This window comes from Rana temporaria, chromosome 11, assembly GCF_905171775.1.
Source record: "Rana temporaria chromosome 11, aRanTem1.1, whole genome shotgun sequence".
Classification (NCBI taxonomy): Eukaryota; Metazoa; Chordata; class Amphibia; order Anura; family Ranidae; genus Rana; species Rana temporaria.
This window is the reverse complement of record NC_053499.1, coordinates 35,354,307-35,373,025: the sequence shown is the minus strand read 5'-3', so window position 1 is coordinate 35,373,025 and position 18,719 is coordinate 35,354,307. Positions and strand designations below refer to the sequence as shown.

Below are 18,719 nucleotides of genomic sequence, written 5' to 3'. Positions count from 1 at the left end.
TACATACATAAACACACATATACACACACACACACACACAAGATCAGGAGCCATTTATGAATGAAGTTTGCGAATTCACAGCATCTATTGGGCACACAGCGGGTAAACTTTGTTTCCAGGGATGCAGCTACTGAGCTGGCACGATGGCATCGAGGAGCTCTGTGCACCCAGTTAGGACAGGTTTATTAACCTGAAATATACAGATTATGGATCTGCATGTAGTAAATCTGATCAGCGTTTACCCTTTAATTGGCACTTACGCATGGATTGGATCAAAGAAGGCAAGATGGTAAAAAAAACAAAAAAAAACAAAAAAAAAAAAACACGTAAAAATTCAAGAAGAAAAAAAAATTTAATATAATAAATAAATAATAATAATAATAATAATAATAATAATAATAATAATAAAAGGATTTGGCGTTTTAAAAACCTGGAAGGCGACATTGAAAGCAGTCCACAAGGTTCCTGCACAGCCAAATACATTCCCATTTCAGGGGACCATGGCACATGCCATACCTCTAAGGCATATTTACCAAACTGAATATAAAGCCAATTAAATATCAACTTCAAAAGCCAAAATGTTATGACGACTATACTAAGATCAGTAACACAGCGTTCAAAATCAGGGGCATTTCCAAGGACAAACAGCATTTAGAGAATAATCAGCAAAAGGGACTCTTCCTTGAAGAACAAAAAAAAGGATCAGGACCAAGCTACATTAGCTGGTGGCACCGAACTGGCTCCATTACTAGTAAACGAGGCCACACAATAGCTCATAGACTGTCATATAAAGAAGAGGAAAGGTGACTACACTGCATGGGCATAGCTGCCAACACAGAAAAAGAAAACCCCCATCTAGGGACACTTCAGTGTCTAATCTGGTCATGAAGAACTGTCACAGAGGACCATAAAAACACCTCCAAATTTAAACAAAGAGATTATTTTTAAATTGTAATTAATTCTTCATGGACAGTCAGGTAACTGAAACAGTAATGCGAATGTTAGTGGGCAAGAACTGAGAGTGTCACCAACAAGTCATCAAAGGGGTACAGTGTCAGTTTGGACATCCAGGGACAACCCTTAGGAACTTCTGAATAAGGGAAGCAAGAGGTGAAACTTGGGAACATGAAATCAACCCTTGGGAAGCTAGGAATAGAAGGAAAAACTTTTGGGAATTTAAGAATAAGGGGTAAGGGGGGGCAGAAACCCTTGGAAAGCTATAATGAAACCCAGGGCAAGCCAGAAACAAGGAGGGGCAACCAAAGAAAGAAGGGGGAGAAGCCTGGTCAACCCAGAAATGAGGGGGCAACCTGGAAAAATCGGGGGGAAACCCTTGGAGACCCAAAAATGCAGGGGGCAACCTGGAAACGTGGAGGGGAACCATGGAAACCCAAAAATGCAGGGGGTAACCTGGAAACGTGGGGGGGGGGGGGAACCATGGAAATCCAAAAATGCAGGGGGCAACCTAGAAACGTGGTGGGATACCCTTGGAAACCCAAAAATGCAGGGGGCAATCTGGAAACGTGGGGGGGGGGGGGAACCATGGAAACCCAAAAATGCAGGGGGCAACCTGGAAACGTGGGGGATACCCTTGGAGAGCCAAAAATGTAGGGGGCAAGCTAGAAACGTGGTGGGAACCCTTGGAGAGCCAAAAATGTAGGGGGCAACCTAGAAACGTGGTGGGAACCATGGAAACCCAAAAATGCAGGGGGCAACCTGGAAACGTGGGGGGGGGGGGAAGCGAACCCTTGGAGACCTAAAAATGCAGGGGGCAACCTTTGGCAAGTGTTGTGCCCTTCCTTTCCAGGCTGACAAGCGTTGTCTTCATTTCCAGGTTGCCCCCAATGTTTCCAGGTTGACAAGCATTGTCCCCTTCATTTCCAGGTTGCCCCCAATGTTTCCAGGCTGACAAGCGTTGTCCCCTTCATTTACAGGTTGCCCCCAACATTTCCAGGTTGACAAGCGTTGCCCCCTTCATTTCCAGGTTGCCCCCAACGTTTCCAGGTTGACAAGCATTGTCCCCTTCATTTCCAGGTTGCCCCCAACGTTTCCAGGTTGACAAGCATTGTCCCCTTCATTTCCAGGTTGCCCCCAACGTTTCCAGGCTGACAAGCGTTGCCCCCTTCATTTCCAGGTTGCCCCCAACGTTTCCAGGCTGACAAGCATTGTCCCCTTCATTTCCAGGTTGCCCCCAACGTTTCCAGGCTGACAAGCATTGTCCCCTTCATTTTCAGGTTGCCCCCAACGTTTCCAGGTTGACAAGCATTGTCCCCTTCATTTCCAGGTTGCAAAGGGTTGCCCCCAACATTTCCAGGTTGCCCCCAACGTTTCCAGGTTGCAAAGGGTTCCCCCCAACGTTTTCAGGTTGACAAACTGGGAATGAGGGGGGATAAACCCAGGTATGAGGAAGACAAACCTTGGCAATTAGAAGAGAAACTATTGGCAACCTAAGAATGATAGGGGACACCCCTTGAGACCCTAAGAAAGAGGGGAACAACACTTGGAAAAGAGGAACACCCTGGGAAACTGAGAAGGAAGAACCTTTGGAAATAAGGGGGGAAATCCCTTGGGGACCTGGCAATGGGGGGAAGCCCTGGAGATGTGGGGGCAACACTTGGGAATAAGGAGGAACCCCTAAGAAGGAGGTGGGGGGGGGCAACCTTGAGGACCCCAGGAAGTGTAGTGAGCCGTGTGTCCCGGGGTCCTTGTAGGACACACACAGACCCCAATGATCTCTTCCCGCACCTTCCCCCGGTCCCCCCACTTACAGCATGTTGGTGAAGACACTGAGCCCCTCCGGCACCGATACCAGTCCCTTCCCGGAACAGTCCACTCCTCGCTCCGCATTACAGCGGCATTGCACCGGGCAGGGGGGAGGCGAGGAGACCCCGCTGGGCCCACCTGAAGAAGGAGAGCTGAGGAGCAGAACACAGGCTGACAGAGCAGCGAGCCAGCCGGACCGGCTCATCCTCTCCGACCCTCTATTCTCCAACGGCTTCCTATACAAGGCTGATCCGGTCACCGAGAGTCCCGAGACCAGCGAGAGAGAAGAGCGATCAGTCCATGCAATGTGCGGATCTCCTTCCCCGCTGCCGATCACTAAACAAACAAGAGAGGAAGGCTCCTCCCCCTCCTTCTCCTCTCGGGATCCGACTCTACTACGGATACAATGTAACTGCAGCCATTCTCATCCCTCCTCGCCTGCTGCTCCACATGCTAATGAGCCAAGGTGCATGCTAATGAACTACAGCGCTCTCATTGGCTCATACGCTTTCATATGCAAATTCCACAACAGCCACACAACCCTGAGCCCGGATTGGCTCCCTGTGCTGAGGTGTGGCTGAGGGACAAGAGGGGCCACTGGCTGCTCAATTCATTCCCTGCAATGTAATTGTCCTGCCTGGAGCTCAATACACACAAGAAGAATTCCCCCATCCATAGTATTCATCATTCCATTATTACTCTCATCATTAATAATACATAATCACCATTACAGTATTAGTAATAATAATCCAGTATGAATATTACCATATCATTATTATTATTATTATTATACACCATTTATATAGCGCCAACAGTTTGCGCTGCGCTTTACAAACTAGTAATCATTTATTACCGTAATACTTATTTTTTCACAATGATAAATTCTTCTTTTTCCTATTATTATTATTATTATTATTATTATTATTATTATTATTACTCTCATCATTAATAATACATAACGACCATTACAGTATTAGTAATAATAATCCAGTATGAATATTACCATATCATTATTATTATTATTATTATTATTATTATACACCATTTATATAGCGCCAACAGTTTGCGCTACGCTTTACAAACTAGTAATCATTTATTACCGTAATACTTATTTTTTCACAATGATAAATTCTTCTTTTTCCTATTATTATTATTATTATTATTATTATTACTCTCATCATTAATAATACATAACGACCATTACAGTATTAGTAATAATAATTCAGTATGAATATTACCATATCATTATTATTATTATTATTATACACCATTTATATAGCGCCAACAGTTTGCGCTGCGCTTTACAAATTAGTAATCATTTATTACCATAATACTTATTTTTTCACAACGATAACTTCTTCTTCTTTTTCCTATTATTATTATTATTATTATTATTATTATTATTATTAATAATAATAATAATAATAATAATAATAATAATAATAATAATAATAAGACATTATTATCATTACATTACCATTAGCAGAAGTAGTGATCACTATAATTTATTATTGTGATTATGATTACTATTATTATTTGTATTATTATTAATATTAATAAAAATAATAATTATTAGTAGTAATAATAAATCCTGATCATTACATTTTCATTAGTAGTAGTAGTGATTTATTGATTACTATAATTTATGACTGTGATTATGATTACTATTATTATTTGTATTATTATTAATGGTAATAATTATTATTAGTAGTAATAATAAATTCTGATCTAATGATCAGAATCATTATCATAAGTAGTAATAGTGATTTAATGATCACTATAATTATTAATAATAATAATAATTATTATTATTATTAGTGGTAGTCATAGTAGTAATAATAATAATCATAATACAATTATGATTATAATAGTAAAAATAAATAAATAATTATTATTATTTACTAGTAGTAATTGTAATAAATTATGCTTATTATATTATTGTTATTAGTAATAATTCATTATGAATATTACCATATCATTAGTAATAGTAATTTATTACCATAATACTTATTTTTTCACAATGATAGCATTCTTCTTATGATTATGATTATTATTATTATTATTATTATAATTATTAATAACAATAATAGTAATAATATTAATAATAAGAATAAGAATAAATTATGATCATTACATTATCATTAGCAGAAGTAGTGATTTATTGATCACTATAATTTATGATTGTGATTATGAGTACTATTATTATTTATATTATTATTAATGATAATAATTATTAGTAATAGTAATAATACATTCTGATCATTACATTATCATTAGTAGTAGTAGTAGTTATTTAATAATCACTATAATTATTATTATTATTATTACTAATAATAATAATAATTATTATTATTATTATTATTATTATTATTATTATTATTATTATTATTATTAGTGGTAGTCATAGTATTAATAATAATCATAATAAATTATGATTATAATAGTGAAAATAAATAAATAATAATTTTTATTTAATAGTAGTAGTTAAATATAATAAATAAATTATGATCATTATATTATTGGTAGTAGTAATAATCCATAATGAATGTTACCATATCATCATCAGTAGTAGTAATTTATTACCATTATACTTATTTTTTTCACAATGATAGCGTGATTCTTCTTCTTACTACTATTATTATTATTATTATTATTATTATTATTATTATTATTATTATTATTATTATTAATAATAATAATAAGAGGAAGAATTTATGATCATTACATTTTCATTAGCAGAAGTAGTGATTTATTGATCACTATTATTTATTATTGTGATTATGATTACTATTATTATTTGTATTATTATTAATATTAATGATTAATAATAATAATAATAATTAGTAGTAGTATTAAAACATCCTGATCATTACATTATTATTAGTAGTAGTAGTAGTGATTTAATGATCATATAAATATTAATAACAATAATAATAATTTGTATTACTATTAGTGGTAGTCATAGTAATAATAATAATCATAATAAATGATGATTATAATAGTAGAAATAAATAATAATGAAAAATTATTATTTAATAGTCGTAGTAGTAGTAATAAATTATGATCATTACATTATCTTTAGTACTAGTAGTGAGTTAATGATCAATAAGTTATTATTATTGCTATTATTAATAATAATATTAATAATAATAATAATAATAATTATAATAACAATATTGGCAATAATAAATTGTGATCATTACATTATCTTTAGTACTAGTAGTGAGTTAATGATCAATTCATTATTAATGCTATTATTATTAATATTAATAATAATAATAATAATAATAATAATAATAACAATATTGACAATAACAAATTCTGATCATTACATTATAATTAGTAGTAATGGTAATTAAATAATCACTATAATGTATTATTATTATTAATATTATTAAATTATGACAATGATTATTATTATTATCAATAATAAATGATGATAATTACATTATCATTAGTAGTAGTGATTTAATTATTAACATCATTTTTATTATTAATATAATTACTATTATAAATAATACATTTTGGTCAATAATATTATCAGTATAATGTATTATTAGTAGTAGTTATTATAGTTTATTACAGTTAAATTTCTTGTCTTAAGCCCCATCAGACTTTTTGACAACAAACTTCAAAATTTCCAGGTTTTCAAAAAAATTCGACCCTGTGTACGCTCCATAGGACAACATTTTTTTGTTTTTTTTATCTGAAAAAGGTTCGCTACGGTGCAAAGTTCTGCCGTGTGTACAGAAATCCATCGGACATTAGTCCGAAGTACAAATACGCATGCTCAGAACAAATTTTAAAATCAACCAACAATAGCATAAGTTGACCAAAGGGTGGCAGTAAAGAGCAGAAAAGAGCAGAAAAATCACATGATTTGGGGAAAGTTTGTTGAAAAAGTCCTGCCGTGTGTATGCATACAAAGATCATGGCCAACGCGCTTCGGACAAAAATCCACGGAAAAGTTTGTTTGAAGTCCGATCGTGTGTATGAGGCTTTAAGCTGGGTACATACGGATCAAAATTCTGCTTTGGTTCTTCAGGGAATTGGCAAATTTAGATCTGTGTGTAGTTCTCAACGGAAGCTTATCGTTAGATCGGCTTCTATCAAACTGACCACCGGGCTGTAACGCTGATAGTGGGCCAAACACCCCCCAGTTTAGCTTGCACCGGAAGTCTGAATAATCGCAAATGTTCGGACCCGAACTCCGAACCCTATTGAAGCCTATGGGACCCAAACTTGAATAATCAAAAGTGCCCATTTTTAAGGCTTAAATGCAAGCTATTGGCCATCAAAAGGGTATGGGGGCCCAGCTACTGCCCTGGGGATATGTATCTATGCAAAAACATATTTTTTTAAATATTTTTTTTACAGGAGCCATGCTTGTAATGATGCTTAAAGTGAAATAATAAAAATGAAAATTTTCCCTTAAAGCCCTGTACACACGATCGGACCTTTGTCCGACCAAAATCACATCGGAATTCCATCGGAGTAAAAGAGAACATGTTCTCTATCTAAATTCCGATGGAATTCATCGGAATATCCAATTGAATTACTCCGATGGGGCATACACACGGTCGGAATTTCCTATGGAAAAAGTCAGTCAGACTTTTTCCATCGGAAATTCCAATCGTGTGTACGGGGCTTTAGTCTGCCTGTAAGGTGGCACATCTGTATCATGTATAGAACCTGCTGCAGCAAAACTGACATATATAAAGATTTTTTTTTTACACTTACAGTAAATTGATTTCCCCGGAAAGCTTTCTTTATTATATATATAAGCTTGGGGAGCCAGTCTGTATGATGAGGCCACAATTTAGTGCACTCCGAACAAGATTATAGATTTTTCGGATAAATTCTGGTGTCTCTTTGGCAGAATTTTGGATGGAAATAACACATTTTTTTATAAAGTCAGTGACCTCATCATCATGCCCTCCATTCTCATCATCACTGGAGCCAACTTGGCCATACACTGTGACTGGGGGAAAATGACTGCCAATTTGTTGTTTATCAGTGTTCTCCCCTCTCTATAGGCTTATGATACTCCCTTCCTCAGAACCAACATCTGAATCAAGTAATGCCTGTGCATTGTGAAGAAGCAAGTGGCTGACGCTGTGTTCAAATAATTCAGCTGACTCCTCCTTGCCTGATGCTGGGGCAATGACAGGAGTAGCTGTGTACAAGGAGGCAGAATAAGCCACTCTGGCAGCTGAGGTGGACTGTGCACTAGTGTCAGCTTTGGTGATCGAGGATGAGGATGGTTTAGCAATCCAGTCCACCACCTCCTCTGCATGCTGTGGCTGAAAAGCACGGGCAACATCACTAAACAGAGACAAATGTGCCCTGCCTGAGGACGGACCACGTCCACCTTTGTCTGTGGACACAGATGCTGCTATCCCCCTCATAGTGACATGGGAATGTCTTCCTCTCCTTGTTGTCCTTCCAGACATGACGGGGAGAGGCTTAGGGCCAGATCCACATACATTTGGATCGGTGCAGCATATCAGAGATACACTACGCCGCCGTACCTTACCTGGCGTATATTTGAATCCTCAGCGAGTTTGCGCCGTAAGTTACGGCGGCGTAGTGTATTTCTGGCGGCGGAATTCAAATCGGCGGGTTGGGGGCGGGTTTCATTTAAATGAAGCGCGTCCCCGCGCCGAAAGAACTGCGCATGCGTCGTCCAGAAATTTCCCGCCGTGCTTTGTGCGAAATGATGTCGCAACAACGTCATTTTTTGAACTTAGACGTGAGTTGTGTCCATCCCTATTCACGGACGTCTTACGCAAAAAAAAAATTCAAATTTCGACGCGGGAACGACGGCCATACTTAACATGGCAAGTCTATCTATACGCCGCAAAATACCAGCTTTAACTATACGCCGGAAAAAGCCGACTACAGACGACGTTAGAAAATGCGATGGCCGCGCGTACGTTCGTGGATCGTCGTAAATCGGTAATTTGCATACCCGACGCGGAAAACATCGCAAACTCCACCCAGCGGGCGCCGAAGTATTGCACCTACGATCCGAAGGCGTACAAAGCCATACACCTGTCAGATCAAACCCAGAAGCCGTCGTATCTTGGTTTGAGGATTCAAACTAAAGATACGACGCAGGAAATTTGAAAGTACGCCGGCGTATCAGTAGATACGCCGGCGTACTTCGTCTGTGGATCTGGCCCACATTATCCAGATCTATTAGGAACTGGGAAATGTGTGATTGCATGCCCTTTATTGAATGAAAAGTAGTGTTTGTGCACTTTAAATTTAAAATACCCAATTGAGCATAAATAGCATTGAAACCATCCAACATCTCAGTATAACATATCAAAGTAGCAAGGTAAGTATGAGTATCAAAAACAAACAGCAAAATCCACAGTCGGCTGACATAAACCACTTTCTATTTTAGCAACAGAGCTCCAGGTAATCTTAAACATCTATCAGCCTTCTGATCTTATGTGTATGAGCTACATTCTCCGCATGTCATTGTGCCCAGGACAGTTCAAAAGTCAGAGCAGTTGAGGTCAAACACATCAATTCATCAGCGAAAACCGACTGTTATAGCATATCAAAAGCCAAAACTTTTTGTTTTTTTATGTTGGATATGTAGCACCCCTCCCACCTGGGCAGTGTAGCGTGACCTAGAAAAAATGTCACGTAAGATAGCATTTAACAGTCCTTGGGTAAGTCCTTGGCTTAGCGTGGGATGAAAACAAACAGTTGGATGCCAGTGAGAGAGTTATGCCACAAGATTCTTAAAAATAACATTAAAGTGGAGTAACGCTGTTAACGAGCGTTTCGCAATATGAGTGCTGTATTTAAAAAAATCCTAACTCGGTTTGCGAGTGTTGTCTCGCAAAATGAGCAGGATTCAGGCCAAAGCAGTGTGCAGTACCGCGTTTGGCCGGAGGTGGGGGGGGTGCCGGAGCCGAGCAGAGCTGAATGGGGCCAATCGGCGCTGTTCGGAAATGCACGGAAAGGATCAAGGACAGCTCGGCTGACCTCGGCAAACCTTGGGAACGGACTCTTTACAAGGTTTTCCGAGGTCACCCGAGATGTTCTCGGGCCTTTCCGGCCCTCTCCGAGGCTTTCCGGCGCCCCCTCTCCTCTGGCCACATGCGGCATTGCATGCCATTGAAGTCAATGCGGAACAAATTATTTTCGTTTCCATTGACCTCAATGGGGAAACACATTTTGATATGCAAGTACTTTGAATTACGAGCATTCTCCTGGAACGCATTATGCTCGTAATCGGAGGTTCCACTGCATAACATTCCATGCCTTCTAATAGCAGCTAAATGGTTTGTGGCCCTTTAGGAGCAGCCAGTTAGAATGCAGAGACCCCAGAAGAAAGAATAATGTCACTGTCTGTAGCAGTCTTTCAAAAGGGGTTGACTTTGAGAACAGTCCATTTGAATCACAGTAACCTTATAAATGAGAGAAGTCACTATACCTTAACCCTTTCCCGCCGAGCGTACGCATATATGCGTCCTCGGCTTTCGGGGGATATAGCAGGATGATGACCGCAGCTGCAGGCATCATCCCGGGATCATTTTTTAGACCAGCGATCGGCTTTCCGGAGATAACAACCGATGTGGCTAAAAGCCGCTCGGTTGTTATCCCGAAGGAGCGGGAGAGGAAACCCCCCGCCTCAGCCGCTCTTACCGGGCCTCCCACCCACCGGGAGACCCGATCCACGATGCGCCACCTCAGGCGCCTAGAGAGAGACTGAATCTAAGCTGCGAACGACTTTGATTCAGTCTCTTCAATGTAAACACGGAAGCGACGTCATGACGTCACTTCCGGGTTACTCAGCTGCCAATGGCGCCGGATTTAAAAAAATACAGAGTATTCCGAATATTCCGAATAGCCGTTTTCAGGAATCTGAATACTTTGAAGTGCAAAGGAGGGATCGGGGGTCTTTTGACCCCCGATCCCTCCATAAAGAGTACCTGTCACCACTTCTTGCTGTCACAAGGGATGTTTACATTCCTTGTGACAGCAATAAAAGTGATTATTTTTTAGAAACAAAATGTTATATTATAAAAATCAATAAAATAAATACTATTTTCTTTTTAAAGCGCCCCTATCCCTGCGTGCTCGCGCAGCAAAGAAAATGCATACGCGCCCGCATATGTAAACGGTGTTCAAATAACACATGTGAGGTATCGCTGTGATCGTCAGAGCGAGAGCAACAATTCCAGCCATAGACCTTTACTGTAACTCTAACCTGGTAACCGTTAAAAAAAATTAAAAAGAGTCGCCTATGGAGATTTTTAGGTGCCGTAGTTTGTCGCCATTCCACGAGTGCGTGCAATTATAAAGCATGACATGTTTGGTATCTATTTACTCGGCGTAACATCATCTTTTACATTATATAAAAAAATTGGGCTAACTTTACTTTTTAATTTTTTTTAAATTCATGAAAGTAAATTTTTCACAAAAAGTTGCGTTTAAAACACCGCTGCACAAATACCTTGTGACATTAAATATTGCAACAATCGCCATTTTATTCTCTAGATTCTCTGCTAAAAAAATATATATAATGTTTGGGGGTTCTAATTAATTTTCTAGCAAAAAATACGGATTTTAACTTGTAAACACCAAATTTCAGAAATAGGCTTAGTCATGAAAGGGTGTTGAGTAAAGCTGGTGACACTCTATAATTTTTTTTTTTTAGAAGGATTTTTTGATTTTAAAATGGTTAGTTCGGGTCACCATTTTTGCAGTGATGAGAAAAGAAGAGGCTGCTAGCGGCTAAAGCCGCCGACTGTAAACGCACATGTAGCACTACCCCCGAAGGAGCTACTGGTTTGTTTTGGGTGGCATGTTACCTCATGGCTCTTCCACCGTCCTAGGGGTGTATGGTGCATATAGCAGTAACGGAATGTCCACGACAGGTGTCTTTTTCTGTGCTCTTTATTACCCAGCCGGGTAAAAACATTAAAACTTGTGATGAAGAGTAGAAGTGAAATAAAAGAAGAAGTAGCAGACTCAGGCGCAACAATAGGGAAACAGTCCTGCTCCCAACAATGCTTAGTATTCTTCGCCACTCTAGCCAGAGTGGGTATAGCGTACCTGGACAGGCCCACTCTCATTGACCTGGCAGCCAGGGTATCGCTCGAACTTTTAGGAAAAGTCTCTGCCACAGACCCTCCTGGAATGAACTTGAACCTTTAGGAAGAAGTCTCTGCCACAGACCCTCCTGGAATGAACTTAATTGCGGAGATGATCCTCCTCGATAGAATTGCGTCTGGATCTCCTTCAGATAGTTTTCAGGTACCGACTGACAGGTGACAAGCCTCTCAGTGTCCGGCTACCTTGATCCCTGGTGGTTTGTCGAGACCCTAATGGATCGCCAGCCTCTCATTGGCTCTCCTCAGATGGACTCCCCACCGAACAGCTACCTCGCTTGGGATCTTCAGGATTGGGAACCCAGTCGAATACTGGGCTCCCTGCCACAGCTCAAATGTTCCGAGCCAACATGGTCCCGGAACCAAGAACACCGCGTGGCACGTGCACCCCGGCCTAAAGGCCATTACGCTGGGGCGCCGTGATGCGCAGTCACCCTAAAGGTGGGTGCCCCACTCCAAAGAAGAACCCAGACCAATGGCGTCTGCCCCATAAATACCCTCCCCCAGCATGCACAGGGAGGCTGAACCCTCCTGATAGGCTGCTGGGATAGAGCACCCAAACCTCGACTCCACTGCTGCCACCCATTGCCCTGGGGTAGGAACTACACCCCAGTCACAATAGGCAGCCCACAGCACAGCCAAGCAGAGACGAGACCAGTTTTGAACATAATAGTTGGATCAGAGTCAGGTAACACTCTGATCCCCCTCTAAATTTAACTAGCACTGGTACTTTTTAAGTAACCAGGCGCTACACATGTAAAAAGTCTGACAGTTTGGTTGTACTCAAGTCAGTCAAGGATCAACTTGGGTACATTCAGCTTGCACATAGATGGATTGAATCTTGACCAGTCCCTGCTGAACTGGCCAACATTTTATCCATCTATGGCTGGCTTAGGCTTTTCCATTAGGACAGACTCACACTGAAATTGTCCAAAAATGCTTGCAGTCTGCCATAACACTTTCTCCTAAGAAAAATCTAAAAGGTTTGAAATATAAAAATAAAAGAATGCTGCCTGAATGGGAACATGTAAAAAAAATATAGTGGGATTTCCCAAATTGCTGCAAAAGCAGAAACACGCTGTAAGGCAGGGTCCCTACAAACCTGCTGTGCCAGTTCACATGCTGGAACAAGGTATCAGCAAACGTTTCAGTACAACTTTACTTTTCTTCTGTTCTTTTGTTATAATGTACAAATCTTTGTCTACATTCAATTCACCCAGTCTTGAAAAAACCTTTAACCCCATTAGTAGAATTAAAATCCTGTTTATGTTCCCCCTTTAGGAAGCTCCATGATGGCAGTACTGTATTCATTTATTGAGTAGGAAAAGGTTTGATTCCCTCTGCCATACTCATACAAATGCCGTTTATACTTACTAGTCATTGCACATTTAATCCGATTAAGCAAAACCTGATATTTATCAATATGATTCTTAAATTTCTGGTACAAAATCAGCATAATCAATATTTGGAGTCCCCTTTTGGGAATGTACAGTGCCTTAAAAAAGTATTCATACCCCTTGAAATGTTCCACATTTTGTCGTGCTACAACCAAAAACATAAATGTATCTTATTGGGATTTTATGTGATGAACCAACACAAAGTGGCACATAATTGTGAAGTGGAAGGAAAATGATAAATGGTTTTCAATTTTTTTTTACAAATAAATATGTGAAAAGTGAGGTGTGCATTTGTATTCAGCCCCCCTGAGTGAATACATATAGCTAGATTCAGGTAGAGTTAGGTCGGCGTATCAGTAGATACGCCGACCTAACTTGGAATCTGCGCCGACCTAAGTTTAAGTGTATTCTCAAACAGAGATACACTTAAACCTATCTAAGATACGACGGCTTGCGCCGTCCTATCTAAGGGTGCAATATTTAGGCTGGCCGCTAGGTGGCGCTTCCATTGCGGTCGGCGTAGAATATGTAAATCACTAGATACGCCTATTCACGAACGTACGCCCGGCCGACGCAGTACAGATACGCCGTTTACGTAAGGCATTTTCAGGCGTATAGTTATTCTATCAAATAGTTGGAATAGTAATGTTAAAGTATGGCCACCGTTCCCGCTTCGAAATTCGAAAATTTTACGTTGTTTGCGTAAGTCATCCGTGAATAGGGATTTACGTCATATACGTCCACGTCTAAATCAATAGGACCATGCGGCGTACTTAGCCGCAATGCACACTGGGAAATGTAGGCGGACGGCGCATACGCCGTTCCAAAAAAACGTCAATCACGTCAGGTCAAAGCAAATTATCATAAAACACGCCCCCTCAGCCTATTTTGACTTAGGCGTGCCTGCGCCCGCCGCATTTTCCGCTACGCCGCCGTAAGTTAGGAGGCAAGTACTTTGAGAATACAGTACTTGCCTCTCTGACTTAAGGCGGTGTAAGGTAAATACGCCACCTTACAGTTGCGCGCCCCTACCTGAATCTAGCTATTTGTAGCATCACCTTTCTCTGCAATTACAGCTGCAAGTCTTTTTAGGGAATGTCTCTACCAGCTTTGCACATCTAGAGAGTGACATTCTTCTTTGCAAGATAGCTCAAGCTCTGTCAGATTGGATGGAGAGCGTTTGTGAACAGAAATTTTCAAGTCTTGCCACAGATTCTCAATTGAATTTAGGTCTGGGCCATTCTAGCACATAAATAGGCTTTGATCTAAACCATTCCATTGTAGCTCTGGCTGTATGTTTAGGGCTGTTGTCCTGCTAGAAGGCAAACCTCCACCTGTCTCAAGTCTTTTGCAGACTATAACAGGTTTTCTTCTAAGGTGGCCCTGTATTTGGCTCCATCCATATTCCATCAACTCTGATTAGCTTCCCTGTTCCTGCTGAAGAAAAGCATCATAAAGCTGCCACCACCATGTTTCACGGTGGGGATGGTGTGTTCAGAGTGATGTGCAGTGTTAGTTTTCCCCACACATAGCGTTTTGCTTTTAGACCAAAAATTCAATTTTGGTTTCATCTGACTAGAGCACCTTCCTCCACAGGTTTGCTGTGTCCCCCACATGGATTCTGCAAACAGGACTTCTTATAGCTTATTTTCAACAATGTCTGGATTTGTGGAGAGCACGACTAATAGTTGTCCTTTGGGCAGATTCTCCCGCCTGAGCTGTGGATCTCTGCAGTTCCTCCAGAGTTACCAATGGCCTCTTGGCTGCTTCTCTGATTAATGCTCCCTTTGTTCAACCTGCCAGTTTAGGTGGGTGGCCATGTCTTGTAGATTTGCAGTTGCAGTCTTTTCATTTTCGGATGATGGATTGAACAGTGCTCTGTGAGATGTTTCAAAGGTTGGGATCTTTTTTAAAAACCTAATCCTGCTTCAAATTTCTCCGAAACGTTATCCCTGGCCTGTCTGGTGTGTTTCTTGACCTTCTTGATGCGGTTTGTTCACTAAGATTCTCTAACAAACCTTCAAGGGCTTCACAGAACAGCCGTATTTATACTGAGATTAAATTACACACAAATTAGGTGACTTCTGAAGGAAATTGGCTCCACTAGATTTTAGTTAGGGGTATCAGAGTAAAGGGGACTGAATATAAATGCACACCACACTTTTCAGATATTTATTTGTAAACAATTTGGAAAACCATTTATCATTTTCCTTCCACTTCACAATTATGTGTTGGTCTATCACATAAAATACCAATGAAATAGATTTAAGTTTTTGGCTGTAACATGACAACATTTTGAAAATTTCAGTTGGTATAACTTTTTCAAGGCACTGTATAGGATACACATTATATTATCCAGATTATTATAGTTTACATATCTGTAAACCAAATCAATAAAATCTTGTTGGTGGATTGTTTGTCAAAGGGTGTTTGACAGAAGATGAGGAGGAGCAATGTCACCTCCTCACTGCCTGTTTTAACTCCTAAAAGCCCACACCACACATGCTGTTGTGGGGCAGTCGCAATTTACTTGAAGTCAACAAGAGGGCAAGTCTATGCAATTTACTACAAGCTGGAAGGTTCACTCAGTAATGTTGATGCACTGCCCCGATATCTACAGGAAAGATGACAAGGAGATGTGGATCAAAATCTGGAAAAATTTGAGGTTGCCCCCTCGCAAACAGGGAATCTGAAAGGGCCTACTATTTCGGCTGTTCAGAATAGACAGTAACAACAAAGTGTACCTGAGATATACAGTACCCTAGCAGAATGGGCTACGCTAAATTACAACAAAACAATCACATTTCTCTGGCTCTGAGACTACTGTGTGGGAATTAAAAGCCCACTTATTAGGGACAAATCCAGATTACTTCCTCAGTTCAGCATTAGTCCCAACAGTTGGACAGGCTAGAGCAGCAAACTGAAATGAGCGTTATATCATTGACAGGGCCAGACTTAGGGTGGTGGGGGCCCCTGGGCTTGAGTGTCAAAGGGGCCCCCTGGAGCCGAGAGGGGTGCCCTGCCGATCATTCATGGTTGTTGAGCGGGGGCGGTAGAGGATCCGCCGACCAACCTGAGTTGTTAAGCTGGGGGGGTAGGGTGCCGCCGATCGGCCCTAATAGGATGAAGCTAGAGCACTGTCAGAACCCTAATTAGACAAAGTGATGATGACTTTGTCCAATCACAGCTAAGTGCTCATAGTCCCACCCCACACTAAAAAGGGTTATTTCCCATAGGAACCTTTTGTAGTGTTGTTGGAGTGGTGACAGATAGAGCAGGGCTCAGTTTGCTACTAGCGAGTTTGTGTGTTCACTTATTATGATTCTGAGTGTAGCGTGTTAACGTAGTGTGAGTATAGTGTGACAGTATTGTGTAGTGTGTCAGTGTAGTGCAGGGGTAGGCAACCTCGGCCCTCCAGTCCATAGTGAATTATTTCAATACACAGCATCAGCCACTTGCTTCTTGAAGATGCACAGATATTACTTGATGCTTATGTTGGTTCTGAGGTTGAGGAAGGGAGTAACATGAGCCTTCAGAGAGGGGAGAACACTGATAAACAACAAATTGGCTGTCATGTTCCCCTAGCCACAGCGTATTGCCAAGTTGGCTCCAATGATGACAAGGATGGAGGGTATGATGATGATGAGGTCACTGACTTTATCTAAAAAAAATACTTAATCTTGGCCTGAGTGTACTACAATTTGGCTTCTTCCTATAAGGTTTGCTCACTGTGGTGTAAAAATGTGTTATTTCCATCGAAAGTCTGCTAAAGAAACATCAGAATATGTCCAAAAAATCGGGAATCTTGTTCCGAGTGCACTAAATTGTGGCCTCATCGTACAGACTGGCTCCCAAAGCCATTGTTTACAAAATAAAGAAAGGGTAAATCAATTTACATGTAATTTTTTTTCTTTATATGTAAATTTTGCTGCAGCAGGTTCTATACATGGTACAAATGTGCCACTTTACGGGCAGACTAAGGGACCCCCCAGGCACTATAGTTAAAGGAATGTTTTACTTTCATTGTTTCACTTTAAGCATCATTATAATTTTACTGCTCCTTTAAAAGCAATAGTTAAAAAAATATATATTGCATTGTTACATGTCCCCTTGCATATAAGTCTTCAAAATGGGCACTTTCATTTATCAAGTTAGGGTCCCATAAACTTCAATGGGGTTTGAAGGTTGTGTCCGAACTTGTGTGATGTTGCGATGTTCGAGAGTTCTGGTACAAACTGGATTGGGGGGTGTTCAGTCCAACTCTACTTGTCAGTAGTGCCTAAATTGTGCTCCTCATAACTCCAGTCATGATTATAATAGCTAAAACACTTGGGCCCAGATTCTCGTAGATGGGCGTAAAACTCAGCGGGCGTAACGTATCTCATTTACGTTACGCCGCCGCAAGTTTTACAGGCAAGTGCTTTATTCACAAAGAACTTGCCTGTAAGGTTGCGGCGGCGTAGCGTAAATCACCCGGCGCAAGCCCGCCTAATTCAAATTAGCCGGGTAGGGGGCGTGGAGCATTTAAATTAAGCGCGTTCCCGCGCCGAACGTACTGCGCATGCGCCGTCCGAAAAATATCCCAGGGTGCATTGCTCCAAATGACGTCGCAAGGACGTCATTGGTTTCGACGTGAACGTAAATGGCGCCCAGCCCCATTCACGGACGACTTACGCAAACGACGTAATTTTATCAATTTCGACGCGGGAACGACGGCCATACTTAACATTGGTTGCCCCTCATATAGCAGGGGCAACTTTACGCCGCGCAAACCTAACGTAAACGTTGTAACTTCACTGCATCGACCGCGCGTACGTTTGGGAATTCGCGTATTTAGCTAATTTGCATACTCGACGGGGAAAACGTCAGAGGCGACACCTAGCGGCAAAAAAAAAAAATTGCATTTAAGATCCGACGGCGTAAGAGCCTTTCGCCTGTCGGATCTAATGGATATCTATGCGTAACTGATTCTAAGAATCAGTCGCATAGATACGACGGCCCAGATTAGGACTTACGACGGCGTACATGGCGTTGCGCCGTCGTAAGCCCTTTGAGAATCTGGGCCTCGAGCTGTTAGCTATGGAATTTCTGACTGAGGGGGAGACATACTCATTACACTTTGGTGTTTGTTGACCATTTTTCCAAGTCTGCCCTCGTGGTGCCCACACAAGATTAAACAGCTGTCACCATGGCCAAGCTCTTTTGAACACATGTAGTTCGGTCCTAATTTTTAAGCTCATGTTTTTTTAAAGTTGTGCAGCTTGAGTGGTATTTGTAAGCTGCATACCACTCAACTGATTCTGAGCATGCGCGGATTTTGTAACCGATGGTTGTGCCTACTAACATTAATTTTCTTCCCATCGGTTAGGAATCCATAGGTTAAATTTAAAGCAAGTTGGCTTTTTTTTAACCGATGGTTAAA

The 18,719-nt window shown here is 40.7% G+C and overlaps 1 protein-coding gene across 1 annotated transcript in view; it reads right to left on the bottom strand.

Annotated features, from left to right (window-relative positions):
- Nucleotides 1–3,219, bottom strand: part of LGR4 (leucine rich repeat containing G protein-coupled receptor 4) — a 136,304-nt gene extending 133,085 nt beyond the window's left edge. The window contains exon 1 of the mRNA XM_040328344.1: nt 2,769–3,219. Within this exon, the coding sequence (XP_040184278.1) occupies nt 2,769–2,968 (200 nt within the window). The 5' untranslated portion in view covers nt 2,969–3,219. The remainder of the gene's footprint in view (nt 1–2,768) is intronic.
- Nucleotides 3,220–18,719: the final 15,500 nt, after the last annotated feature.